Source organism: Athene noctua, chromosome 2 (genome assembly GCF_965140245.1).
Source record: "Athene noctua chromosome 2, bAthNoc1.hap1.1, whole genome shotgun sequence".
NCBI classification, from domain to species: domain Eukaryota; kingdom Metazoa; phylum Chordata; class Aves; order Strigiformes; family Strigidae; genus Athene; species Athene noctua.
Genome location: NC_134038.1, coordinates 110,534,599 through 110,562,596, shown reverse-complemented (window position 1 = coordinate 110,562,596; position 27,998 = coordinate 110,534,599). Strand labels below are relative to the sequence as shown.

Genomic DNA, 27,998 nt, shown 5'->3' with positions numbered 1-27,998 from the left:
GGAAACATTAAATTATAGTTGTCGGTACAGTGTATATTTCGCTGTTTTGTGACTTGAATTATTTTTTTCTCGAAGCCAAACATAAATTTGTAGACTACAGAATCTCTTCTGATGATTGTGAAGTGAATGTAACTAGAAGAATAATTTAATGATATAATCCAGTATTTTTTCCACCACTTCTTCAGTTTTATTTGAAACCTGCATGGCATTATGAAGGCTTTTTGTAGAATATCTGGGGGGAAGGGAATGATAAGAAAACACCAGACATGGTTATCTTTTGCTGAAAGAAGCAATTATGTTTAATTAATTGAAACATCTGATTTTCCTTAGTGTTAAATGGGTTGCTAAAATACGGTAGGGAGTTCAAGGAGTGAATACTGCTCTTGTTTAAACAAAATGTTTTAAAAGGCTTTGTGAGGTACTTCGGTGTTTAATACAGGAAATGTAATTTTAATAGAAAATCTAAAGCCATATGTAAATTATTAAATAAACATAAACAGTCATCATCTACTATCCAGTGACCTTCACCTACAGGGTTGTGCTCGAGAATACTGAAATGGGGTACTTGGGAAGAAAGCAGAACTATCATTTATCTTTGTAATGATTTCAAAGCAATCCTGGTTTAATACAAGCCTGTAACTTTGCATTGCAGATGGCGAGTTGGTAGAAGAATAATTAGGATAGGATTTAGAAATAATCCCCGTTTTTAGCTGGTTGTGTTCTTTAAAGCTTTTGAGCATTCTTGCGCCAAGGGAAGTGATTTCTCTTACCTGCATTCCCATCCTTTCATTTGGTGCTGGCTGATGTGCTGGGATGTTGTAAAGAACTACAAGAAATGTAATACTTAAATGCTTTTGTTTTCTTACCAGCTGTATTGTTTTTATAAGTGTTAGAAGAGTCTTACCTCTTTCTTGCTGTATCTCAATCTTGCTGCAATAGCCTGTGTTTTCCAATGAGCATGATGTTCCTTTTGCTCTACTCCCTACTCTTCATTATGAATGTGTGATGATCTCAGGTGCTGCTTGTGAGAAACTTTTGTATCCTTCTCACTTCCAAAACATGTGTCCACCTTCTGGCCAGCTCACCAGTGGCTGTGCATGTGGATGGACTGATACGGTGGCTGAAGGGAGGAGTAGAAGACCATTTCTTCTGGTCATTGCAGTGTATTCTGGTTTAAATATTTGTGACACGTGGGTTTTAAGAAACTACACTGGAAGCTTGTAAATTGGCAAATAACTGAAGAGGATGCTGGCTTTTGTCTTGTCTAAGAAGGCTATTACTGACTTTGTGTTATGTGTATGCTGTCACTGCTTATGGATAAGCAGGCAAGGGGAGAGAGAACCTTGTATCACTAGGGTTGCCACTGCACTCGTATTTTTCAGCACTGTCCTGAACAGATTTTGTAGGCATGCCAAGAAGAGTCCTTCTGTCCTCTTGCTTTCCTCTCCCCCCCCACTCCTTTGTAAATGGAGTGGGTTTTTTCAGTCTTTGGTTTGAGCCTCATTTTAATTCTTCTTTTCCTCCTTTGCAGAGACAAAACTGGCCCCAACACAATTTGAAGGAGTTCTCTTGTTAGGTAGTCCAAGACAGTCACTTCTGTTCTAGCAGGAGAGCAACACATGTAGACTCAAAAAATGGTTCCAGTTCCATGCATGCTATCCTGTTTGATCCATGAGAACTGAAGGCACTGTACAATAGTTTATTTTGTGGCTGATGAGCAGATCTAGTTCTGTGGGAATAGTTTGGATAGATTTAAATATTACAAGATTCTACAAAAAAAGAAAATGCTGGTTTTGGAATGATTTAATAACTTAAAAAAAAAAACCAACAAACCCTTTTTATACCCTAACATAGAACTAATCCCAAACCTTTCAGAATCCTTCATGAAAGAGGAACTGGAGCAGTTTTGTTGGGGAGGGGCAAGCAGGGTGCCTGTGTGCTGGCCTGCGTGGCATCCTGATTCAAGGCATGTCGGCTGGGTGAATGGTTGCCTTGGGAGCTCTGGGACATTGGAACTGCTGAGATGCCCCAAACCACTCAGAATTTGTGTACTTGGAATCAGAAGCCCTCAGGGTCTCCCAGGCTTTCCGTCAGCACACGAGGCAGGTTGCCAAGTAGCCTGAAAATTTGGGGGGCGAGGTGCCAAGCTCTTGGCTCCCTTTCAAATGGGCTGCTGAACAGCTGGGAATCTGGATGCTTGGGCTTTGCAACAGCCCACCACGTTAGTTGCTGAAGAGCCAGGCAGGGAAAAAAGGCTGGAATTTGTGACACAAAACTGTCTGCTTTCCATCAGACCTTGGTTGAAATTGAAACAAATCTGCCAGGTATTTTGGTTCTGATGTGCTGTCCTCACGTGATGACTTTCTTAATGTGATGACATCTAGTCATCTCTCATAACATTTTATTTAATGTGTCAAAATATTTGTTTCACTGAAAATAATACGTTTCAATTTAATTGCTTTAGTGTTATTATTATTCTATAGAAATTTCTTCCAAGAATGCTCTGGTTGGATCGGTATCTATTTTATAGTGTATGTAACTCCTGGCCAGATTTTTGGATTGTGTTATCTCATATCTAGCTATAGTTACTTCCTGAGTGGAGTAAACAGGATACTTGTATTTTAAAATCTTGCCAATTTAATGTATTATTTGATCAGTAAAATTTGTTATTACATTTTTCTTGTAAGAATAACCAGAAAAACTTAAGAAGGGACCAACTGCTGATTCAGGTGTACATTGTTAAGAATATTACCTGGAACAGGAAGAAAGGGGAGGAAACTGATTGGTACAAAACTTGAATCATGGGTTAGCTTAAACGTTACATAATTTAGTGCTGACAGTTATCCTTCAAAATAAATTTAAATCCTAATTTAAATCTAAAACTTTAAAATTTTAAAAATGCTTTCAGTTTAAAAAGAGTTTTCCCTTCTTATGTTTGCAGGCCTCGGAGTAGAGGAAAAACTGCAGTGGAGGATGAAGACAGTATGGATGGTTTGGAGGCAGCAGAAACAGAAAACACTGTGGAAACAGGTAATGAGAATATAGTGTTGATGCTGTCTTGATTGCTTCTCTCTTGGAAGTGCATTTAATTGTGCAGGAATATAGTAGACAAATAATTTTGTGGTACAAGATGTTCATTTGGGCAGATAGAAAAATACCATGTATTATTTAAACATATATTAATCAAAACTACCTGAACCTGTATTAATTAAAGCTATATGAACCTATTGCTTTTAAATAGTCTAATGGGAGTGCCTTCATAGTGTAGTTATATAGAGGTTCTTTTCCCGGTCTTGCAAGTCTGTATCCAGCAAAAATGAGAGGTCTGAAGTAGTCGCTGCTATTTTTAGAATACCTACCAAAATACAGTATTACTTATTGACCTGTATCTTCAGCTGACTATAGCAGATTATATACCAAATGGATAACTGGGATAACCAAATTTTAATGCTTCCTGCTGCTGCTTAGGAAACAAGATAAATCTCTGTTCTTGCTTTTGTAAATATTGGTTATGATAGTACCCAAATGCTTCCGTTACCAGAGGGATCTCATTGTACTGGACTGAATACTGTTGCAACAGTCTGTGATTTCAGTTCTGGCAGGTTAAGAGTCTAAAGAGACAAGCAGATGAGCTAACACACAAGATAAAGGCCATGGTGAAGAACTGTCATCTCTCTGCCAGGCACATGTCTGTAGCCATTTGCCTGTTTTTAACCAGGGACTGAATATGTGTGGAAAGATGAAACCTGCCAGGAAGGATGATGCCATGGCCAATTGGCGGAAGTTTGTTGGTTTGACAGAAATAAGCCTTAAAAAATGCATTGAGACATAAGGGTTTATAACTTTAATTAGGTGGCCCTATATGTGTAATGAGCAAAGTGGAAGGAAGTGCAGAGATGCTCACAGCAGAAGCTGCTGGTCAGGGTGGCAATTGCATGAAAATGCCAGCTGAGTGAAGGGAGTTGTCAAATTACTCTCTGAGTTGCTAAGTAAAGGAGGCAGAGTTGTGAAGTCCTTAAAGATGAAGGCAAGAATCTGTGCTTAGTGTAGATTTGTAAGGAGAACAAGTAGAGGACCTCACAAGAGCCATTTTGCAGCAACATCTTATATAGACCATACAGGAATCTGGATGCAGTAGTGAAAGCTATAAAAGAGGAGGCTGAAATTACCAAGTGCATGGAGGATGAGCTTCAGCTCTGTATGCTGGTTTCTTGCTTCTTACCTGCTCGCTGGTGAAAGGTGATGGAGGCTTTGTACTCAAGCCTCTATGCTTTGGGGAGTGTTACAAGTGTCTAGTCACAACTTGTGTTGAATCTAAGTGTTGCTGGTGGTTTGTGGAGGGTGTCTACATTATAATACAAGGATGCTGCATTGTTTTATTCTGTCAGTTGTTTTTCTGACTCTGGTAATAACCTGCTGGTGGTAGTGAACTTGGATTGTCTTTTCCAGCTTGTACAAGTAGATAATTACCAGTTACTAAAGTTGAAAAAGTTGTAGCAGGTATTTGCCTATAAAAAACAGAGTAGGGGAAAGGACAGCATCTAGTTCTAATTGTGTCCTATATTCCATCTATTACTCTTCCTATCCCATGTGCTAGAACCAGTCTTACGAAAATCAGCAAAGGGGACAGAAAGTGTGATTTATAAGTGACAAGTTTTGTAAATTCTAAATATGTTTTTTTAAAAAAGCTCAAACCAAAAAGAAATTCAGCTTAACAGCTGCTGGTACACTATTGTGTATGGAATTTAGTGGTAGATATATCTTTTTGGCATTACTTGTCATTATTATGAAAATTCCTCGACAGAGATCTGAGAGCAGTTTTTACTTTGGAAGAGAGAGGGACATAGATATTTATTTTTAAGTCTTCAAGAGTGCATATAGATAAGTTTCTGCATTATCATCATCAAAACCATTCTGGCTGTCACAGAGGGCTGATGCTTATTTCTAAAGGTACAGACAACAGCAGAACACTGCTAGAAATCCCGATAGACAAAGACTCCACTGGGTCTGATGCTGAAGTGATGCACCATCACTTCAGTGCTGAGCCCAAGATGATTTTGCGAACTGTACTCTTAAGTGAAAAGAAGCCTTGTAAAAGTACATAGGTCTGAAATCCCATTTTGACAGGGGGAACTAGAATAGACTTGAAAGAGCATTATTGTCTTGAGTAGTTTGTTAGAGACAGAATCGCAATTATGTTATTTTAAAAGCTGAACACTATATGACTTGATAGAGTTTTAATCGTATTAATTGAAAAGACTGCTTCCTTTAAAACTTCTAAGTGCTTATCTGTGTTAATAATAAAGTGTGGGAGAAGGAGTAATCCCAGTTTATTGCTCCATGTAAAACAGTGTTAATCGAAGTATGTTTGTGTTTCACTTTACGAATTTTTACTTTAACTAAAAGGCTTCTTAGTTTGTTTTCTTGCAAAAACTGGACTTGCCAACCATTTGCTGTAGTAGTTGGCAAACGGAAACACAGTATAGTAATACTACAAAACTCAAAATGAGATCATCTGAACATAGAAAAACTCTTGATGTGCAACTTCTGACATATTTTGAGTCTCTATATTTCTAGCTTCTTTTCCATTGTTTGGTTCATGTGTTTAGTATAATCAGGATTTTTTCTACTGTGTGAGGCTTTTATTTCTGGTTTGTCTGGGTTTGGGAGGTTGTTTCTATTCTGTTTTATTTATGGAGTTTAGCATTACTAGTGTGCTTTTGTGAATTAATTAATTTTCATTAAATGAGAGAAGCCATGTTATAAATGTTGTATTCAGTGTTATGAGTTCTAGTTTTAGAGGGGAAGGAAGCAATGCAGGAGGAATGAGAACTTTCCTCACAGGAAGGGAAAAAGAAGATGCCCCATATAATCCCACAAAGTATAAAGAGTTGTTTTCTAGCTGTCAAATCTTTTATGGGGAAAAAAGTAAGGGAGGATGTAAATACTAAACATTATACATTCTTTCAATTTGTAACGTTTACACAAATATCTGTTAAAAAAAAAAAATAATTCTCAAGTGGCTCTTTTGTAATTCTAAGGTATGGCCATTTTAATGGCAGTCCAGGAAACAAGATTCTACCCTTAAAAAAATTCCATAATCTCCTATGTAAAAAGGGGCAGAATTGGAAGCAAAGCAGGGTAAGCTCTGATCATTTCAGTATGGGTCATTATCCCTGCCAACTACAGTGATTTCTGAGCCCTGCCCGTTTTCTGCCAAGTGCTATGTGTGCTTTTAATATAAATGAACATAGAATTCTTAAGGATGGAAAGAGAGGAGGGATTTGGAATTGGAAAAAGGAAATTTTTGAATTTGGGAAAAAGGTCTGTTTGGAGCTGTCAATGTTTTCCTAAAAAATGGTGCTGGCACCTGCTTCTACTCAATCATTAAACTTTCAGCTTCTTGTCAGCCTCAGGACAGACTCCTTTCCTTTACCCACCAGCCTGTCTCGCTGATTTTCTTGGTTTATCCCTTAGTGACTGTTTTGCTTCTCAACTTTGTATTGGTCTTTCCAGTTGTCTGTTAAGTACTCCATTTTTCTTCACTGTGGTTCCCACCAGTGACTTTACACTGGCATTTTTCTATCCAACCAGTGTTGAAGTTACCCATCCCTCCCATCATTTTAGCACCCACAACATCACAGAATGGTTGAGGTTAATAGGGACCTCTGAAAGCCATCTGGCCCAACCCCCCTGCTCAAGCAGGATCATGAAGAGCCAGTTGCCCAGGACTGTGTCCAGACATCTTTCGAGTATCTCTATCCTTGGACATGCCACAAACTCTGTGGGCAACCTGCTACGGTGCTCAGTCACCCTCACAGTAAAAAGGTGTTTCCTGATGTTCAGAGGGAACCTCTTGTGTTTAAGTTTATGCCCACTGCTTCTGGTCCTGTCAAGACCTTCCATCCATTAACACCTTCCACTTTTCTGGCTATTGGTAAAATATAGTTTGGTGTAGAATACTGTGTTTTCCTGTGGGTCCCCTTTTGTTGGTCCTCTCCATAAGAGGAGTTTTCTTCTGATTAGTATAACTCTGTGATGGCCACAAAAACGCCCAAACTAAAACACAGAAGTCTGTAAAGCATGTGCCTGTGTGTGTACACATATATGCAAATACAAAATATGCTAATCTAAAGAAAGAAGTAACATAACAAATAATCTCCTGATGAGCCTTCTGTAGGTTTGGTGGCCCTCTGCTACTAATGAAGATTTAGCTTCTGCTTCTTTTCCCCATCTTATATTAGTTTCGGCAAGTTTCTGTACTTGATGTTTTCTTGGTTCTGCATTTAATTTGGCTGAAACTGAGTTCTCTTGTGTTAATTCTTTCAATATTCACTTTTTTTTTTTTTAAGAATACTTGTGAAATATCCAACTAACTCATCCTAGAGTCTGTAATTCTTCCTTTGTGTTACATAAAAATGTTGAGATTCAGATTTTGATCTAGGAAAAAGTGCAATGAATTAAGTTTAGTTTAGCTGCTGAGTGTCTTGGGAAACTCATAGTAAATCCATCGGGTATTCTGTTCACTATCTGTACCATGTCAACCAATTCTTAAAATAAATTAGTACTTAATAACAGACCGTTACCTCCCTGTGGTGTCTAGAGGCTTCAGAATTGATAAATACATAAGAGAATCTCTATGATTTTATCAACTGGTAGCTCCTTTCCTGCGTTATTGTCATTGTAATGTTATTTTCAGACCCAGAGGCATTGCCTGGCCAGTTGATTTCTTATTAAACATGACATTAACTCCTTGAAGTCTTCCTCTAACCAGTCTCCTTTGTAATAGTGCAAAGCACAGAAACCAGAAACAAATGCTCTTGGTGAAGGCAAGTTATCTGTGTAAGAAGCTGACACAGAATTTTGGACTAACTCAGAATCTCATCAGCTTTGAAGCAGCCTGAAAAGCACTTATCTAGAGAAAAAAATTATTGCAATATCCTACTTATTAAAGAAAATGCAGTCACCTTATGTACTAGTATGAACCATACTGACCTGAGCCTCCCAGTAAGATAAGTAAAACACACCTAAGAGCAAGTCCTGGTTTGGGTGAATCAGTGGCAAAAGCTCTCATCAACTCATTAACAGCAAATCTACTTTGTGCTTTTCAGACGGATACTTAGGCCTCATCACTGTATCACTTACCACTTCTGAAAATTAATGAAAGGAAGAATTAACACCACTGAGGGCATTGCTTGTAGATTAAATTTGTTGATAAATATTTGGGGCAAATATGTGCTTTAAAATGCCCTTGCATATGTTTTAATGCAATTAATAGTACTCCCCATAAAAGGAGTAGTTTTTTCTTTCTTACGCAGCTGACTCCTACCTGTCCAGCCACTGGAAAAATTAACAGAACTGAAGCATCTTCTTGTTATTATTATAAGCTTATTATTATTTTTCATTGTATTCTGGTAATTTTTTTGAAAGGAGGAAACCAAACAAAACAGGAAGTTAGTTGATATTTGCTTTCAAATCTTTAGAGGCTTACTCGATAATAACATCTATCATCATGCAGGCTTAAAATGGGCCATTTAGAAAAATCTGTTTTTCCTCCTGACAGATACATCTGTCTCGGGTGTTTTGAGAGCAGGTGGGATATTTTGTAGTAGGTAGAATCTGTTATTTCCCAATAAATTCTAATCTCACTGAGTTTTTCATTGTGGAGGTTGTTTCTAAAATGCAACCTCTTTTTTTTTATTTTTTTTTTTTTTTTTATTCAGTACTGCTTTTGCAGTTTTGATATCAAACTATGCTTTGTTAAACATGACCAACAGCTTTTGGAAGGAGTTTTCAAGGACCCAGCATATTCCACCTTCCAGTTGCCCCGAAGCTTAGTGCTGGTACTGCTGCTATGTCATTAGTGACATGATGGCAGAATTTGCGTTGACATTACCAGTCAAATATATTAAAATACTAACATGTATCTTGTGTGCTGTACACTCTCTTCCTCACTGGAAACAGTGCTGTTTTGTGTACGATTTAGTCCTATGGATCCCTCTCCATTTTTTGATGATGCTTTGTTGAGGCTAGCTCCTCTCCAGTTTGGTAGAAGAAATATTAGAAGAATTGAGACCCCAGTCTCACCTAACTAAAATAATAGTATAAACCAGGTTATCTTTGGAGTCCCATAAAGCATCTGCCCTGGTGATCCTTTCCTAGGTCAGGTACAAAAGGGAAGAAAGCAGGTAAAAGAAACTTACTTAGTGTAATAAAAGAGGTACCCACTTGCAAAGCACTGAAAACTGACTACAGAAAACTGAAAGACTCTTAAAATCAGTAGTAGTGCATGCAAAAGAACATGCAGGAGAAAATCACCAATTTGTATCTCAAATAGCTGTTGCTACCTGAACAAATGGTACTGTAGTTCTTCTAAGAACTGCAGTAGCTTTTTGTAAGTCAAAATAAAATTGTACAGATCAGTGGCAAAGGGATCAGAGACAAAGAAACATCAGTGTAGTGTTTTGGTTTGTGTGTTGGGTTTAGGGGTTTTTTTCCTGTTGCTTTATAAACCCCTGGCATGACTACATGTTAAATGCCATGTGCAGTTCTGCTTCCCCTTCTCCAAAAAGATGAACAGTAATTGGGAAAGTACAGGAAAGGACAGCGAGTATGAGAAGTAAATAATAGCTTCTGTGCAGGGAGCAGTTAAGGTAAGACTTCAGCCTGAAATGATATGGCCGGAGAGGAATTTTAATAGAGTCCCACAAAATGATGAGTGATATGGAGAAAATGAACAGGGAATGATGATTCATTTTGTTGTGCAACACAAAAATTAGGGGTCATCAGGTCATGTTCAGAGCACAAAGGTAGGTACATTTGCACTTGGCATCTACTTAAATTATAGAATTCATTGCTAGTGGATGCTTTGGGCATGAAAAATTTACATGGGTTTCAAAAAGTCCTGAAGAAATTAATGGAAAAATAATCAGATTAGTGCTGCTGAATACTACCCCTATCTTAGAAAGTTCCTCAATCACGGATCATTGTGAGTTTGTTATCTATAATAGGGTGTCTTATGTTTAGAATGACCAAAATTATGGTTTAAATGGTCCTGCATTGAAAACCTTATTTTTATTCTATAACTGGTACAACATTTGAACAAAGTAATTTTCTGTATAAAATTTATTTAATAAATGGGAGTCCTGTCTGAATGAAAAGTATCAAAATAGACACTGAAATGTACAAAAAAGAATAACTGCAGGCTTTCTTCTCATCTCTGTATAATAACTGTTGCAGTAAGTAAAATCACTGTGATGTCCTTCAGATAGGAAAAAATAGGTAAGTGGTGGTTTTAAAAGAAAGTACATGTGCAGCACTTGCAAAAAAAAACCCAGAAAAACATTTCTGATACAGTTGTAGGTTTTGTTCTTTATTGTTGTGAATAAAATTTTACAGTCGTGACTTAAGATGAAGAAAGTATGACTCTGTCTGTGGAGAAATGGTTTGTGCATGTAGTTTTTACCATCACACTCAAACTTCAGTATGGTTTTTTCTCCTTCTCTGCCATGGTTGTGTTTTTTAGCAGACAAGAATAGATGTCTACAAACTCAGCGTAGCCCAAGTAGCGGTGGCAGTTGGTAGCAGCCATTGCTCTCTGTGTGTCTTTCAATATGCCTTGGCTTGCCTTGCTGCTGTCTGGAGGGGTTGCAGGTAATCTGCACGGGACCGGTTAGCTGCAGCTTGTCCATTTGTTCCTCTGTCTTCAGCTGCTTAAAACCTATACATACGAAGTTACAGTATGTGAAGGATTTCTCACCCATAAGTGATCACTGTGCGTGCCAATCTGAATTTCTCAGACACTAGCAGGAGAGGCGATGTTTCTATGAAATTGTGTCCAGAGCAGTAACTATGAACTCTGACTAGTGGAAACTTGTTTTGGTCCTAAACTGGGACAGTGAGTGAAACTAGGGAATTACAGTAGTAGATAAGCATTTTAAATTCATAGTTTACGTTCCCTTGTTAGGATTTCTTTTCATTTTGTTGCTACACTGACCTGGTTTCTTCATCTGTCTAAACTACTAGAACTAGAATATTTTGAAATTGCTTGTACTTCTGTAGAACCCTACAAGGCTGCATAAAACACCTTGTCCCGTTTGATGTTTTGTGATGCAGCACTACCTCTTCCTTGTGCAGAAATAACACCTACAACCTCTGGTTAAACGCTTGTTACTCCCTCTTGCACCACATCTCAGTAAGCAGCAGTTGAGACCCCTGAAATTTCCTTGCTGTGTGTGGCGATACTGGCATTTTCCAGCCTGCAATACTTCCTGTTCTTACTGAAAGCTTTGGAAGCTCATGACATTTGCTTTGTTTTCTGCCAGTCTGGCAGTAGAGTCCCAACCAGCAAACTGGTTAAACAGTCAACTTGTTGCATCTAAACAGTAGTAGAATATTTATTTAATGTTTATGACAGCTGTTTTGCTTGGTTTTTTTCAGTGTCACTGTATACTGAATATTACAAGATTTTAGAGGAGATTTGTTTTGTGGCAGAGCTTTTACAATATTTTCAGTTTTGACTTGGAAAGTAGTTTCTAACTTTAAAAAAAACCCCAACTTTTGGATACACTGGTGTCTTATCTTTGCCTGATTTGCCATAGCAGAGTCCACACATGTATCCCCTTATCTTGCTGTAGGTTTACTCAGGTGGCTTGTAGAATATTGTCTTGTGATTACTAGAAAACAGAAAAGGATTATTTGTAACAAAAGAACATTTTAGATCTTTAGTTGGTGTTGCTTCATCACTCTTGCTTCATCACATCCCCAAAGAAATCTGTGATCATGTAATAAAATTCCAGCCATCACCAGAATCCTCCTTCCCACAAGCATGCATGTGACTGTCTGCCAGGGAACTGCTGCCACGGATGGGCTTACAAAAACTGGGGCTTCCAAATGTGAGTCTGCGTGTCCCATGCATATCTCTTACATGGGGAAAGGGTTCTGAGCCATCTGAAGATAGAGCAGGAAAAGAGGAAATTGTCAGCACAGTTGTTACTCTGAACATTTTAAATCTCTATTAAGACCTGCAAGTAAGGAGACCAACAACTATTAGGAAGGTGGGTAATCCACATAACTGAGAATGGTATGCGATATTTGTTATTTTCTTTGAGTATTCACTGCATTCCGCTCTAGAAGGAGGAATAAAAACAATTCAGAGAAGAAATTTTTTAATGCTTAAAATATGGATTCTTTGTAGAGATAATTTTTCTCATTTGAGAAATTTCAAATTACTTCTTAAACAGCATAAAACTGAAGGATTGTCTTTTCAACCCTGAGCCCAATGTAGACATTTTATTTAGGCAAATGTGATGAAAGTGTTAAGAGAAATTTAATACTGCGTTAAATCTTATCAATACCAGCGACTTCCCTACATATCTGTCCCCTGTCTATGTTAGGCAGCAGTTCCTTTTTTTTTTGCTATTATTTCATATTTCCACCCTTGGAGATGCTCAAAAACCATCTGGGCATAGTCCTGGGCAGCTGGCTCTGTGTGGCCTTGTTTGAGCAGGGGGTTGGACAGGGTGACCTGCGGGCTGCATTCTAGCCTCAACTGTGTGTTTCTGTGAATGTACCTGAGCTGTAAAGTGTATGGTAGTCTCAACCCTTTTGATGGCCTATGTGGATAGGAACTTTACTCCTTGTGCTTTTGGGTATTTCCTTTAACCTTTAATAAGAAAATAAAGCCTTTTTGTCCTTACCAGTTAGGTGGGAAAGAACTATTGCTGTAATTGTCTTCAATAAAAAAATTTTTTAAAATGCTGTGTTTCCTAGTATTTTCCTCATGTTTTAATAACGGATAGCGACATTAAAAAAAAAAGAACTTAGAGACGTTTGGGAATTGTGCAGTTGTTTTTTTTTTTAATTCTCAGTTTCCCTACCAACTCATTATACATGGACAAGACCTTCATTGTGACAGGAACAGTCATGAAAATAGGATGCAAAATAAAGCCTTATATATGAATCTGCAAATGAGGTTCACATTTATTAATCATTCATGGTTCCTTCATTCCCAGAAGCTTCAAAGTAGGATGCCATAACCACGTCTGATGAACATTCATTAAATACAGTGAAAAGCAGTTAATGTATTGTGCCAGATGCTTCCAAGAACGTCTCTGAGGCAATGATGAGGGTATTTGCTGTCCCTTTGCCATGCCAGTGCCAGACCCCCATCTCCTAGGAGTTTGACTCGTGAAATGCATTACTTCTGTTGGAAAACTTTTCACAAAGTTGAAGTATGACATGCACAACTAACATAAACGCTATTTTCATTCTGTTTGGTGAGCACCATGTTTTCAGTCTTCCAACGGCATATTGAGACACAGTTTGGTTTATTGCAGAGACAGCAGTTGAGATGTTGTTTGTCTCATTTAGTATAATTTGGGTCCCTTCTTTTCAAGAGAAGCAAACAGCAGGGGAAAAAGCACCATAAGGATGGAAGCTCATATAGTCGTAGTGTGTAGTGAAACAATCTGTGTCTTCTCACACAGTCCAGAGTTCTTGAGAATGAGTTAGTGCCCGTGAACTTTGCCTCTCCAGGGTAATGGCTGCCCATTAATGTATAATGAGATGAAAGCTGGCAAAGAGTAAATGGCTTTTGCTTACTTGAAAGTTTCTGCAGGCACACAATAAAGCAGAGTTCCTTTTGCGAAGTTTAACAAGGTTAAATAAAGTTGCCAAGGTGGATCAGAGCAAGGCCACAGCTTCTGGTGGTCTTCCTTAAACACTTCATGCGTGGTTGTCCTGGGCCGTGTTGTGGGTTTTTTCGCGCTCTGCATTGAGATTTTATTTAGAAATTTGGGGGTTACTTGCACAAAATTATCCTTCAGATCCAACATACTTTGGAAATGCACTAACAGACTATTATGAATGGCTCTGCTGGATGCTGCCCTGTTTCAGGAGTCCTTGTCCAGAAAAGATTGCAGGGATTGTTTGTTCAGATGTGTCAAAAGCTAAGGGTGTGGGGTTTCGGTTTACTTTGTTTTGCTTTCTATATGGAGCCATTTACTATCATGGGGGATGTATTCCCAACAGAATATTTATTTAGTGTCAAATGACAGTCCAGCTTTTTTTTTTTTCAGGATAGGGTGTTGGAATGGGTTTAACACAAGCCATTTGTCTTTCAGACAGATAACCATTTTTGGATGTTTCAGATGTCCAAAACCATTTCAGATGTATGTTACTGAGTAGCTTAAATGAAATAGGTAAAGCAATTCCAGTTTACACCAGCTGAAATAAATATCTGGCACACCCAGTCGTAAATGGGAATTTCTCACTCTTTTTTCCTTAATTTTGTGTTTCTCTTCAGTATGTTTTAGATGCCTTCATTGAGGGTTTTAAATGTTATACATTCTTTTCCTAAATGAGTTCACTCTAGGTTAAAGAAAATTTTTACTTCAATTTCTGTACATCAAAGATTTTCTCTTCTCTGTGTGCTCTAGTGGGAGAATTTCATATAATTCATATCACTGCATATAATTTCAGTATTACAGACCAAGTTGTGCAGTTTTATGTTCGAAGAACTTGCCTTTTCTTTTATTGTTCTTGTAAGTAAAGTAGAAGGGTTTTGTGCATGCCCACCCATGTCATAGTTTCTTCTAACTGTCCATTTCTCCACTGGAATAATTTATCCTTTGCAATATTTGATTATATTTTGACATGTTAATTAATTTTTTTTAAAAGTGAATGTGTTTTCTGCTTAAATCTTCTAAATAATCTGTTGCTTTACTCTAACTGGACTTCTTTGAAAGAGCTGTATGTATTGGTCTCTCAGCTCAAACCCTCGTTCACTGTAAGTTTTAGGTGACGTGCAGCCCAGTCTCACGGGTCCTTGGTCTGGATGGATATAGCAGGCATAGATGCTGACAGGAGAAGGCAATAGTGTCTTAAGATGGATATACCAAAGAACATGTGCCAGAGTCCTATGATTTGTATGTTATTTAGGTTTCGAAATCAAAGTATGAAGGAGTACAGAAATACTGAATTTTATTGCTCTGCAGCCTTGATCCTTGTGCTTGTTACCTGTGCGTTCTGATGCAGTTGGAGCAGTGCGCTGCCGTGTCCTCCTGGCAAATACCTGACTCACTCCATGCAAAGGAGGAAACCAAATGGGAAGAGCATTTAAGTTGTACAGACAGTGGCAACTTGTTGTTTTGTGTTTCTGAGCAAAACCAAACTTTCTAGACAAATAGTAGCATTGTCTGCTTTAGATGTATATAATTCTGTCTATGAAGTAATCTGAATTAAAAGGATGTTGCAAAAACTGCTTATATTCCTACAGTTTGGAGTGAAGTTTAAGCTGACATAAACTGTGTCCTTCCTTTGCCTCCTCAACCCTGTGCCAACATAGAGTTAGTGTAACCAGGAATGAACTTGTGCAGGGAATTGATCAAAGTTAAAGCTCATCTGGAAGGAAGAAAGGTTTATTATACCCCAGATTAGTGTACTCACCCTGATGCTTGTTCAGGAATGGCAGAGCAGGGGCACAAAGGCAGATGCAGAGAGAATGAGAATGTCTAAAACTGCAGCCTTGTGTGAAAAGGTTGTCACTGAACAATGCTCCCCCTGCCCCGTTCCTCATTACTGGTAAACTGTGTTACGGAAATAACTTTATAAGCATTGAGTTTCATGTTTTAGCTAGATGTGAAGGGTAGTATTTTCCTACTCTTTTTATTTTGTTGTGTCTGAGAACATAGTTACATGGGATAATCTATACATAAAGTGGATGTTTGCAGCACAAAGAAAAGCTTATAGATGTATTTAAAGTCTAAATAAGTAAATAAAATAATAAATAAATATATATTGTTCTTATTTTTTGAACAGAAGTCAAAGAGCAATCTGCAGAAGAGGATGCCCAAACAGAAGTGGACAGCACCAAGCAGCTAACACCAGTCCTTCAGCACTCAGTATCCGAGGAGTCTGCAAGCTCCACTGCCTCTGTGGGTGTGGAAGCTAAAACCAGGTTAGTGAGCAAGGAGGCCCGTGCTGACTCAAGGCAGGGCTGGGAGTCAGGTAATGGGGTGCAGAGTGCTCAGGGCGCAGGCTTGGGACGTGCCACTGGTGCTTTGAAGTGGTGGCAACAGCAGCCTGTGCTTCAGACTGATGGCTTAATTGGCATATAGGGAGATCAAGGTGAAAAGCACGTTCCTTGAGTGTTGTCCTCAGACTACGCTGGTAAACCTTTGGATTTGCAGCATATAGCTGTTTTAATTTAAACAGACATAAGTGATATGAGATAAAATGTGGCTACTGAAGCTTTTGTTTTAGCAAATCAATATAAAGTAATTTCTGAAGTTTCAGCTTGTATGTCTACATTTTTAGGAACAAAGTAAAACATATCTTGTCATTTCTACTGGGTTATTCCTTATTTCAGAATTTATAATACAGAAAATAATACTTGTATCTTTTTTAACTTTTCATCGATATAAATTACACAAAAAGCAGAGAAAGTATTAATTACATTGTTTGAGGAAAACCAGAACACATTGTCTGTGATCACCGTTGAAATAGTGTCACAGAATTCTAGCCAAGTTTCTATGTTGAAGGCCTGATAACAGCTTTTAACCCAGTGGTTCTGTTCTGTTGCAGAGACTGCTTGTTAACCAGTTACCAGACAGTTACAGGTGTAAATATATTTTGACAAACTTGGAGAGAATTGTCGTCATCATTTTACTTCGTCCTAATCCAACACAGATCGTATTTTCCATGCACAAAAAATTCCTTCATCTACTCGCTGCACATATAATTTTCGTGTTTTACATGCTCACAAACTTCTTAGGTTCCAAGAGATACTTCCCTTCTTATAGAGAATTTCAGTTAAATAGATCTTGTGTGTATAGCTGAATGAAATACACAAAAATTTATGTTTTTAATGGAATTTTCCAAAGCTGGTGTTAAATTGCAGTAGATATGTAGAGCAACTAACTTGAACTGAACAGCTGTTTTGGTTCTTTATTTGACCCTGGTTTGGATCATTTGCAAAAGTTTTAGTGCTGTTTCATGGATGCTCTGTTCTTTTCAAGGTTGCTTTCTTGCTGTTATCATGAATAGTTGATTATAGTGCTTTTCCTAGCCATAAACTTGTTTTTTAAAAGCTGGCCAAGCCTTCTAAAAAAATTTTGTATGGTTCTGCACCAGTCGTTATTTGCCCTCAGCTTCCTTCCAACTGGAAGTGTTGACTTCAATTAGGCAAGATTGAAAGGCTGTTATGGGCCCATGGCTTTGGCTGATCAAAGCATTGAAAAGCTAATTATTATTAATTTTTAATTACAATAGCAGTGATCAGACTCTGTTTCTGACATCTTGGAAAGAAATGTATTAAGGAGACGTGAAGCAATTATTTGGGAGTCATAGGTTTCTCTGACCCCATGTTATTTTTGTTCCAGATTTAGATGCAGAACTGGTGGTAGTTGCAGAAGTCATTTATGTCCTCATAACAATGAGGAAAAAAAGTAGATCTCAGGGGGTTTTTGGCACTGTGTCTTGAAACCTAGCAGAAGAAAGCCTCTTCTGCTCTGTTACTTCTTGATCAATCATCCGGATCATTGTCTGTGTTGTGCTGACACTTCCACTGTGCCATGCAGGGGTGGAGGAGTGGATTCTCAGTGGCTTGACTCTGTTCTCTTAAGAGAAAATACAACATGTGAAATAACACACACTGACGTTTGGTTGTATACTGGTGGGAGGAAATGTATCAAGATTTAGGATAAGGTGTGACTTCATAGAGACTTTAAACCTGTAACTTGGGAGTAGTTTTGAAGCTGATTTCCAAATAATATATACTCATCAACTTAATCTAATTTTTGTAAGCTTTTCTGTTTCTATTTTATAGTATAAGTAACTTAATACAATGGAAATATTTATACATTTAAAAATAGGTATAGGAGACATAGGAGAATTATGGAAGTATAACAGACAGTGTATAAATTGCCTAGAACACAGCAAAGAACCAAAGCCTCCACCAGAAGTAGATGCAGGTGTAGGTGGACCTAGTTTTGCATCACTTTTTTTCCACAGTTGAGTATAAGACAATTCTGAATTTCTGTCTTTGGTAGTGAAGATGAAGGAATTGGAGAAGCACAGGACACAGGGCATAAAATGAAGTCTCTTACATGAAATGATTAAATAATTTGCTACTGAAAAATAGTGATTTTAACATAGTAGGATATATCAGAACTAGGATGAGGATTTCGGTAGCTGAGGGATTAGCCAAAGCTTGGCATGTGTCGTATTTTTCTCTGGATCCTTCCTGAGACTGAGACTAAATGAGAACATTTAAGAGAAAGGCAGGAGAGAAGATGGTCAATGTTGGAATCTTTTTGAGGTCTGGGATATGGGAGTCCAAGAGAACTGTTGACTGCAAATGGGATTGGGGTGAGGAATTTAGTAACAGATTTAGAATTAATGCTCAGAAAGCAGTGTGCTAAAAACCATTAAAATAAGCAGGATCTGAGCCATATTTGGGTATGGAGGCTGAAAGGGGTGAAGCATGTGTGTGTGTATGCTCAGAAGGAGTGAATTATTGACCACATGTGGGGAGGGGCAATAACGTCAAGCAAAGATAAACTATCCAGCCTGGCAGTGGTAAAAGTAATCCTGCCAGCTCTTATATATCATGAGCATCATGGGTTTTGGAGCCTTTTCCTTTGGTTGTTCCTTTTTTCTTTTTATAAGCCTTGTGAGAAGCTTCTGTCAGCCCAGGACTTATGGCTGAGTGGAATCCAGCTCCTTCGAAAGGAATCTGCTCCCTTGGTTTGTGCTGCCTGCAGAGAGCAGGGGAAGTGCAGCCCATGAAGCAGGCAAGCAGCCAGAAACCGGCTGCGACTTACAGCAGAGCCCACTTCTACCTTCCTCCTCTGTTTCCCACATTGTCAACTCCAAGCATTAAAAGCTAACGAGAATGGCCTAGAAACACAATTTCATAGAAGAACAAAACACCTTTTGATGAATTTTACTTTCCATCTACTTTCAGAGACTGTAAATTGCATTAATTGCACATTCTCAGTCCTTTTGCCATAATCATGAAGGCAGAACATTCATAAACAAGTAGAAGTTGAGATTTTCACACAGCTTTTTTATTCTGATAGTTTGGTTTGCTAAATATCTGCTCCTGTGAGACTGTCACTAAAACTATAAAAAAACCCTGGCAACACACCTTCCTGCTTTCCTGACTCACTTGTAATTGGACAAAGCATTTAATTTTCATTCCAGACCAATTGCACTGTTCCTCCTTATTTTGTTGCTGCTGCTAAAATCAGATTTGGAGTCTGGAGATGGAGGGCTGGGTGCTTTTATTCCATTAAAAAGAAGTGGTTGATGAACATCTGTTGATTGTGTGAACAAAGAAAATAGTGAAAAAGTAGATGTGAACTTCTTTATCTTGTTCCTTTTTTTTTTTCTAATCTTCAAAGAAAGCACATTACAAAACTTGCATTACTCAGTGGAAAAATAAATTGTGGAGTTGCAAAGAGATTAGATAATCTGGACAGAATAACACTGCAGTGATGGAAGAAGCAGCTAGATCTTTAGGCAGGAGGAAGATAGATAAAATACTTAATATTAAAAGTAGGTTTAAGTTAAAGTTGCAAAGTCAAGCACATATTTTAGAAGATTCCAGTATTAAGAATAATTTTGAAACTGATAATTTATTTTCATGCACATGTATTATGATATAGTTTGTAGTTTTATGTGAATGTTTGTTTTGCTACGAGACTTCTTTCTGCAGTGGATGGACCTTATGCATGAAACAGGGCACTTGAAATCATGGCAGAGTTTTGCTTTTACACTTTCAGATCTAGATCCATGCAAGCATTTACAGTATCTTCTTTGAAGTCAGTGATTGACTTCTACATCTGCATAGTGGGGATGGCATTCCTTTGTGTAGTAAAGTACTATTTCAGCATTATATCAATGACCAGTATAGTGCAGAGTGAAATTACTCATTTGGCTTTCAGGGCACAATTTTAAAGTTGTCAGTAGGTAAAGACTAAGACCACACGCTGAAAAATGAGAAAAAAGTATATACTGGTTGTCTATCCTGTCTGTTCATACATTGATTAGGGAAATGGTCAGTTATCTACAGCAGTCATTCCTGACAGAAGTTTACATAAATTGCTGTTAAATCTTGCAATAACAGAAACTCCAGATCTTCCCTAAACATTCCCTTCCAGTCTCTTTTTTGTTTTTACTGTTGGGAACACTTTCCTCACATCTAACCCACACTCCTCATTCACGGTTTATCCCATTACTACTTGTACCATCTGCCAAGGATAATGGGGGATAGATCTGTGCAATCAATTTAATTCCCCAGCATGCTTTACCTCATAATAGAAATCCCAAATTTGTTCATACTTTCTTTGTACATGATGTTTTCTTGAGCTCTGATTCTTCTCACTGTTTTGAGTTCTCTCCAGATGGTCCGCATCTTTCTTGAAGCACAGAAGGAATGTTGCACAAACGGGTCCAAAGAAAGGTTTCACAGGCATCCTTAATCCTGCCTTTTTCTTAGGTTGAACAATTGACATTGTTACCATAACGTGTTTAATGCTCTCATGTAGAACTTGCACCTTGTGGGATTTGACACCCATGATCAGTGAAAATAATGACTGGGCCTTTTTAAGTTGCATGGACCTTTGATCCTTGAATTAATCTGTTAGCTAAAATGGTCCAGCCATAGAAACCATACTTAGAAATGTCTCCTGCCCTGTGTGAGCAGGTGCTCTAGGTTTCTGGAGTCCCACTCTCAGCCTCTCATAGATGTTTTTAGGCAGTTTTTTCTGTCTCTCTCCCATCCTACTAAGGCTGCTTGTCTCCCCCTGGGTCTGTCCTGCTGCTTACCTGCAGCTGTCCTGCCAGTAGTGGGCAGCAAGCCTAGCGCTGGCGGTTCACTGACTGGACAGATTTTCTTTCCTCTGAGAGATGGCAGTCAGACAGACAGACACATCCCATGGCTCACAGTCTGTCAGACCATGCTGAAGGACTGATATCAGTGTTTGTTACACAGTGTTCCATGTAGACCAAGCTCAGAAGTGGATGGGATTGCACAGATACATGTTAATCACAGGCGTTGGTAAGAGTTGGGGATCTTAAATTCTGTTCCAGTGTTGAATGAATACAGCGCCTTTTCTCATTTCTTCCAAATTTCACTTTTTCTTTTTTTTTTCACCTCCAGCTTTCTTTGTCAGACTCTTGGTTTTTTCATGTCTTTGACTCATCATATTCCTATTCTCTTTACTTTTCTAATCCTAGTCTCTGCTCATCAGTTCTAATCATTGTTTCAGTGTTCACTCAGTTGTGTTTTCTTCTTTTTTGGCTCTTCACCTGATCTACATTTTCCTGCCCTCCATTTTCAGTGGCTCCCAGATGAGTGTTTATGACAGGATATTTCTTCACACCTCTTTCTCCATTTTCTTGCTCATTTTCATTGTCAGCTGAGACTGTGTTTTCTTACTGCTTCCTGTGGCTTTCTCTATTATTTCCCACAGTCAATTGTCCTGTTTCTCCATCACCTTCCATTTCCCTCGCACAGCAAGCCCTCTGTTGTGCCCTGCCCGTTCATTCATCATTCCTTCCTTCACTTCCATTTCACAGCTAATTGAAAGTACTTGCAGTTTAAATGACAAAATCTGGACTCTCAGCATCCCTAAGATGTAGTTGCAGAGATGATCCATGTGAATGTCTGTAGCCTTTGCTGGAAGGATGTCCGTTCATGGGGTAAGGATGGTTCGTATGGAGTCTGCTTGCACATAGGGACTGAGAGAGAATTAGTGAAGAGAGTTTTGAGCTTGTGGCTTTGATGTGCTAAAGCTTTACTTGAGTACATGCGATCTACTTGGTGAGGTTAGAAACATTTGGAGAAATGAGTTTGGATTCATAGAGTTACAGAGTTTCAGTAACTTCAAAAGTGAATACAGTAAAACTTAAAGTTTCACAGAGCAGCAGAAACGTGGATCAAAAACATGGGGTAGCTTTCCTATGGGGAGTTAAGTAAGCTATGACCCTTCAGTCTGTAAAAGAGATTTGAGGGGGAAGATAAGGGGCTTTCAAAATCATAGGTGACATGGGGAAGGTGGCTGTATATCTGTTAATGTAAGAAACTGAGGATCATCAAGTGAAACTTTAAAGGGTTAGCTGCAAAATAAAAGGAGGTGATTCTTTTCACAACGCATAGTTGTATAGAGTGACTTGGAATTCTTTGCTAAAGGATGTTGTGGATTGCTGAAAATTTACGTGAGGTCAAAAGCAGACTGGGCAAGTTCATGAAAGAGAAACTGAGAATTTGTGAATATATAGGAATCACAGCTGATAGAGGGAGGCCCTGAACTGAAAGTACTGGAAGGCATGGTAGTATCATATGTTTGCCCTGCTCTTTAATATCCCCTGTGTATCTGCTTATCCTGTTTCTAACACTGACCATATGGGGCTGGATGAACCTTTAATCTGACCCCGCACAGTTTTGAGTAAAGAGCCCCACTCTGTTGGTATTTCATCTCTTCTGTGAACATATTTCCAAAGAAAGAAATACAAACTTTGAATTATGCAGAAGAGCATGTTTTTCCATTCCCTAATGTGACTGAACAATGATGAAACTTTCTTGAAAAACTGCTATTTAAAGCCAACTTAGTTTATGTTGAATTTCAGTAGTAAGACCTTACTTAGTGTCCATATAATGTTGCCTCCTAGGAGGTGCTTGCTACCTCTCAGAGGTTTATGTGGTTTTGGTGTGTGATCTGTGTTGATTTGCCAAGAGAGGGAATTTGTCTTCAACAGACAATACTTTCTGGGCAAAAAGGCACACTGAAGATACAGGCCACAGTACTTCTTATTCTTTGGATTTTATCACTCAGAGGTTAAATCACCTCTCAAAATTGCATGAAGTATCACCTTTCAGGTATGCTCACAGTTGCATTCTATAGGGGATTTCTGTTAGAGATTATGCATCAGTTCAGATGGAAATTAAAGAATGATTTCTAGATGGCCTTCGAGTAGACCTCTAAGTTCACTTTATTCAGCACTGGCATTCTGGTAACCTCTCCTGCATTTAGGGTACATGAAATCCTAACTGAGCTACCTCTCCTGCATTTAGGGTACATGAAATCCTAACTGAGCTTTAAACATTTGTTTAAATTAAACCTGACACATATTGATGGTGAATAAGAGCATATTTTAATATGTTTTAAATTTTAAAACGTCAGTAAAATGTGTTGTTTTGGTGCTGGTGTTTGAAGGGTAATGTTCTCTTTCTTTCAAATGAGAGGAGTGTCATTAAGTTGATTATATGGCTGTAGAATTCCAACTGTGCTGGTTTGAAAAAATTGGAAAGCAATTACTGTCTAATGCAGTTTAATTGCTTTGTGAAAACTTAAAGTTTTAAAACTCTTCACCTGAAGTTCCTATGAATACTCTCCTGCCGTCCTTTTTTTAAAGGAATTGTGCTGTATAAGTTAAATGCTTGTTTCAAAACCAACTCCATGTAATAGTGTCAAACCACTTCAAAATTTCAAGTTGTTCTGTGATTCAGTTTCCTATTGGAAGGAGAACACTTTGCATGTCAAACGCTTAAATAGAGCCTGCAGCTGAGAACTTCTGCATCTTTCTCTTTGTGGTATCTCCATGTTGCATTTTTCATCCTTCTCTATCCTTGGTATTGTTAATTCAGAAGCGTGATTTATGGGATTGGTAACCGTCTATCCATTTGAAGTTGTTATGCATTGCCTAATGAGTTTTCAGTAGTTTCCGTAGTTTCCTTTCAAGCCACCTTCATTACTGAAGTCCAGATATTTACAGAATATTTAGATTAAGATGAAAACCTTAATCTAAAATCCCGAGTTTTAGAATAACTTCACCTCTGTGAGTATCTCACATATATTAGAATTCACACTGATGCATCCCTGTGGCATTGTTTTAAGCCAGAAATATTTTTTTCATTTAAAATGCAGCTTGCGGGTCTTGATTTGAATTTACATAAATGATACAATGGTGCATCTTCACTAAGGAGAAAACCAATTTACTCTTTAAATAACACAACATAAAATGAGAGAGAAGGCAAAGTAGTTTGTGCATTAGCACAACTTGGTGTAGCTAAATAAACAGTAAGTCCCCTGTAGTGTTTAATTTAGTCTTTTAGCATATGTTAAAACTACTAACAGGGTTAGGTGGGAAGAGAATTGTCAAGACCAATTCTCGTCAGTTTGCTTTCTTAATCAGTACAAACGTTGCTCCGAAGTTCTGTTTTGCTCCCAAATACTCTTTCATTGTGTTGAGCTTAATTTTAATTGTGAAAAATAGATGCTAAAAACATTTTAAATTTCTGTAACAACTTTGCAGACACAACCCAGGGTTTTACACTTCTCAGTTTTACCTTTCAAAAATGCTAAAGTGTGTGTGAAGAAGACATCCTGAAGGCATTTCCAGACAACTGAGGAAAATTATTGCATAATTCCTTTGAAAACAAACTAACTCATAGCAAAAAATCAAATGATAGCCTGTTCACCTTCTTTTTCAACCCAAAGTGTGAATGAAATAGATTTTTATTTTTATGCTTTCCAATTTTTTTTTAACTTTAGTGCTGTCATTATCGTGGCAAATGGTCGTAGTCATAATTTGTAATTTAGTATTTAATGTTAAGGTGATGGTTATAGTTAGTGGGTCTTACTGGAACTGCCATGCCTTGTGTTTTCTTGGATATAATCCATTGCCTTTTCCGGTTTAAACAGCAAAAATGACCTGCACGTTTCATAAGTTTGATTGAAAAGTTGAATGCACAGTAAAACTTTGATAATTGGTGTCCCACAGTAGGCTGGGAGGGATTTGAGAAAAGGTAAGAGAAGAGCATCTCTTGAGCTGAATACATGAGTTTGTGTATCTCCTGCTGTTGACAGCTCCATTCATCTCTGTAGGATGCTTGGGATTTCCCTGTGCATGTTCTCCTGAAAGAAGGGGACCTTTAACATCTTTCTGCAGAACAGGCAGCTGCCTGTTCTTCATTCTGCCTCCTTCACCATTTAGTACTAAAAGGGTTATATAATTCCAAGCGTCTTACTGGTAGATGGCTTAATGTAGGACATGCTGTCTGTCTTGGTGTTCAGCTGTATGGGGATCCTGGGGACATGGAAGGAAGTTATTCCTATGAAAATGAGGAAGGGAAATTTATTCCCCCGGCTGTATGCACAGAGTTGCGGCTGGATGACAGTGCCCCATATCATTGCCGACTCTCATGCCTTCTACCCAGGTATGAAAAATAGGCAGGAGAGTGAGAGGTCATATCTGATACCATTGAGAGTTGCACAAACTTCATGTGGACCAATCTGAAGATTTCTACCAACTGCACAGCACAGTACTCGTGCAGACACAAGTGTAGATCTGTGAGATACGGGATACCGCATAAAGAAAACATGTTTACATAAGTCAGTCTGCACATCTGCTTATTATTAAGGAGCCTTGGCTAATGCAGGATACCCCACTGCCATTTCCCAACTCAGAAGGAACCAGGAGGGGCTTCTGCTTACTCTTGGGAGCATAACTACAGCGGCACTTGGTGTGCTTAAAGTGTTAGTCATCCTGATGGTCAGCCTTAATTCTGTTAAAAAAAGGTTTTGGGACTGTCAGTTTTACCTTAATTCTTTGACTGAATATTTGCAAGCAAAGCAGATGTTTCTCCTTCTCTGGTTGTAATTTAATATTGTGCAACTAGTTGCCTAATAACTGCATGTGTTGAAATGAACTCTGTTCAGTGGGAAAGTCTGTGTTTTAGGATGAGTCCTAATGACTGTATGTCCTTGGTCAAGTAGAGGAAATAGTGACGGTTCTCCCTTCCTCCCTGCAGGATTAACTGGCCGGAGAGCATTTTGTTTTCCTTTGTCGGGATGTGGACTGGGGAGGATTGTAGCATCTTAGATTCTTGTTGGGGGGTTGTGTAAATTCAGTGTGAGGAACAGGCACTGACCAGACAACTCAATGAAATAAGAACTTGTAGAAGAAAATGGCTGCAGCAGAATATTGAGATCTACATGTTTCTTGTTAGAAAGGGTGTCTTTCTTACAGGATCCAAGCCTGGATCTCTTCTCATGGCTTGGTAGGAATCAGACATAAGCTTCAAACATTATTAGCTGTATTGACTCTTACTGCATCCCCTAAACCCGGTAGTATGTCTGGTTTATTTTGAATATATTTTTTCCTTTGCATTATGTATTAACATTTGTGTGCATACAGATACATGAAATTCTTTAGGATGAGGTGAGGCAATATAAGCACCTACTGGTAATAAGCCACCTGTGGAATTTTAAACCTATATGAAAAGGTGGCATTTGTTACGGGAAAATGTAGGAATTAAGTTGAAGTTAAAAATAATGATGAATTTATATTTTAGTTTGGAGCATCATAGATATATCTTAAATTGAGTATTGGTGAGCTTTCTCTTTCTTTTTTTTCCCTAGTAGCTTCTAAAAAGATATGTGACACGTCGTCTCTTGCTTGTTATCCCATTTTGAATTAGCCTGTTCTGAAAATATGCTAATTATGATAACAGATCTAGGATTTGATCTTAAGAGTTGCCAGTATCTCAATTTTGTTATCTTCAATATGAGAGCTCTTCTTGCATCACAGATTTAGATCCTCTAATTGCATATTGACATATGGAAAGTAGATTTGTAAGTACTTTCTGCAGTCCTCAGATGATAGGAATAAAAAACTCTACCTTCTGCCTATACAGACATAACTTAAAATATTTACTGAGCACTTAAACCTAAAAGGCTAACGTGATGGAACTGGCCACTTTGTACTGTATGACAAATCGTCAGTGTGACAGGTTGGGATGTGGAGGAGGACCATGGCTTTCCTGTGGTGGGTCTCTCCAGCATCCAGATGCTAGCCAGGGCGTTATGCTGCCGCTGGTTGTTTCGGAGTGCTTGATGCATTTGAAGCCCCTCTGCTTATCCTCCCTTGAAAGTGTGAAACCTTTTTTTCCCCCTTTTATAATCTCTCCCTTCTCTCTCAGCCCCACAGTCTCTTGGCTGTGGTCTGGGAACGTTCTGCTGCTCCTGTCCTTTGCTGCTGCATCTCTGTGCCCGTGAGCCCTTAGTGAAGGGCTCCCCCAGCCCCCTTCCCACAGCGCGTGCTCCAGTGCTTGCTTCAGCTGCGGTCCCCAGCTTTGCTGGAGCAGGAGCAGTAGCACAAACCATATGATTCTTGACAGCTTCACAGCTGTCTGCACCATGCTGCAGAGTAGCTGTGAAACTCGCTGCTCCTGTTGTTTCACTTGACTCTGCCTGCAGAAAGCTACTGTTGGAAGTTGTGATACCGGAGGTGCCTTACAGGCTCCAGAAATATCTGCCTTACCCCTGTATTCCTTTTTCAAATAATACTGCTTTAAAAGTTTGTTTTCTTTTGTTTTAAATTACTGTTTCATATTTCTCTTTTATAAACCTTAACATTATTGCATACTTGTTACGACTTCACTTTAAGGAGCTTTGTTTATTTTAGTCATAATTATCTTCAAGTCTTTTAATGAGCAGTGATAGTCTATCCTAACAGGATGTATGAATAATTATTTATTCCACTGTGGATAATCTTGTGTTTGTAACTAGTGTAATTTATATACCATGGTGCTGCCTGTTTAAATCTCTTAAGTCTCCTCACAAGTCTCTCTCATCTCAACTAGCATAAATAGCTTTGCTTTCCCTTCTTATAAACTGCCTGCGAGACCAGATACAGTTTCACTGGTCGTCTAGTGGCCATATTCACTGACATCAAAATAAAAATTTGTTGGTCTATCACGTTGAAAACTAGTTTTAAAATAGACATTATGCACTGTTTAGCTGTAACTATTAATTTTTTCCTGTTCTTATGCTATATTTATCCATATTTTCTTCGCATCTTTATATGTTTGGGTATCTTTTTCTAAAGATTGCTTGGATCATATCAGACATTTGCCATCAACTCCAGGAGTTGTGCTGGCTCACACTAGTCCTGTGTCCAGGCAGGATCAGTGAGGCATGTACATCCAA

General features: G+C 38.4%; 1 protein-coding gene across 10 annotated transcripts in view; it reads left to right on the top strand.

The window, feature by feature from the left end:
- The window catches only part of KMT2C (lysine methyltransferase 2C), a 201,583-nt gene that overhangs the window by 46,276 nt on the left and 127,309 nt on the right, over positions 1–27,998 (top strand). For all 10 annotated transcript variants that reach the window (XM_074899892.1, XM_074899899.1, XM_074899900.1 and 7 more), the window contains 2 exons: positions 2,942–3,030; positions 15,820–15,958. In XM_074899892.1, the coding sequence (XP_074755993.1) occupies positions 2,942–3,030; positions 15,820–15,958 (228 nt within the window). The remainder of the gene's footprint in view (positions 1–2,941; positions 3,031–15,819; positions 15,959–27,998) is intronic.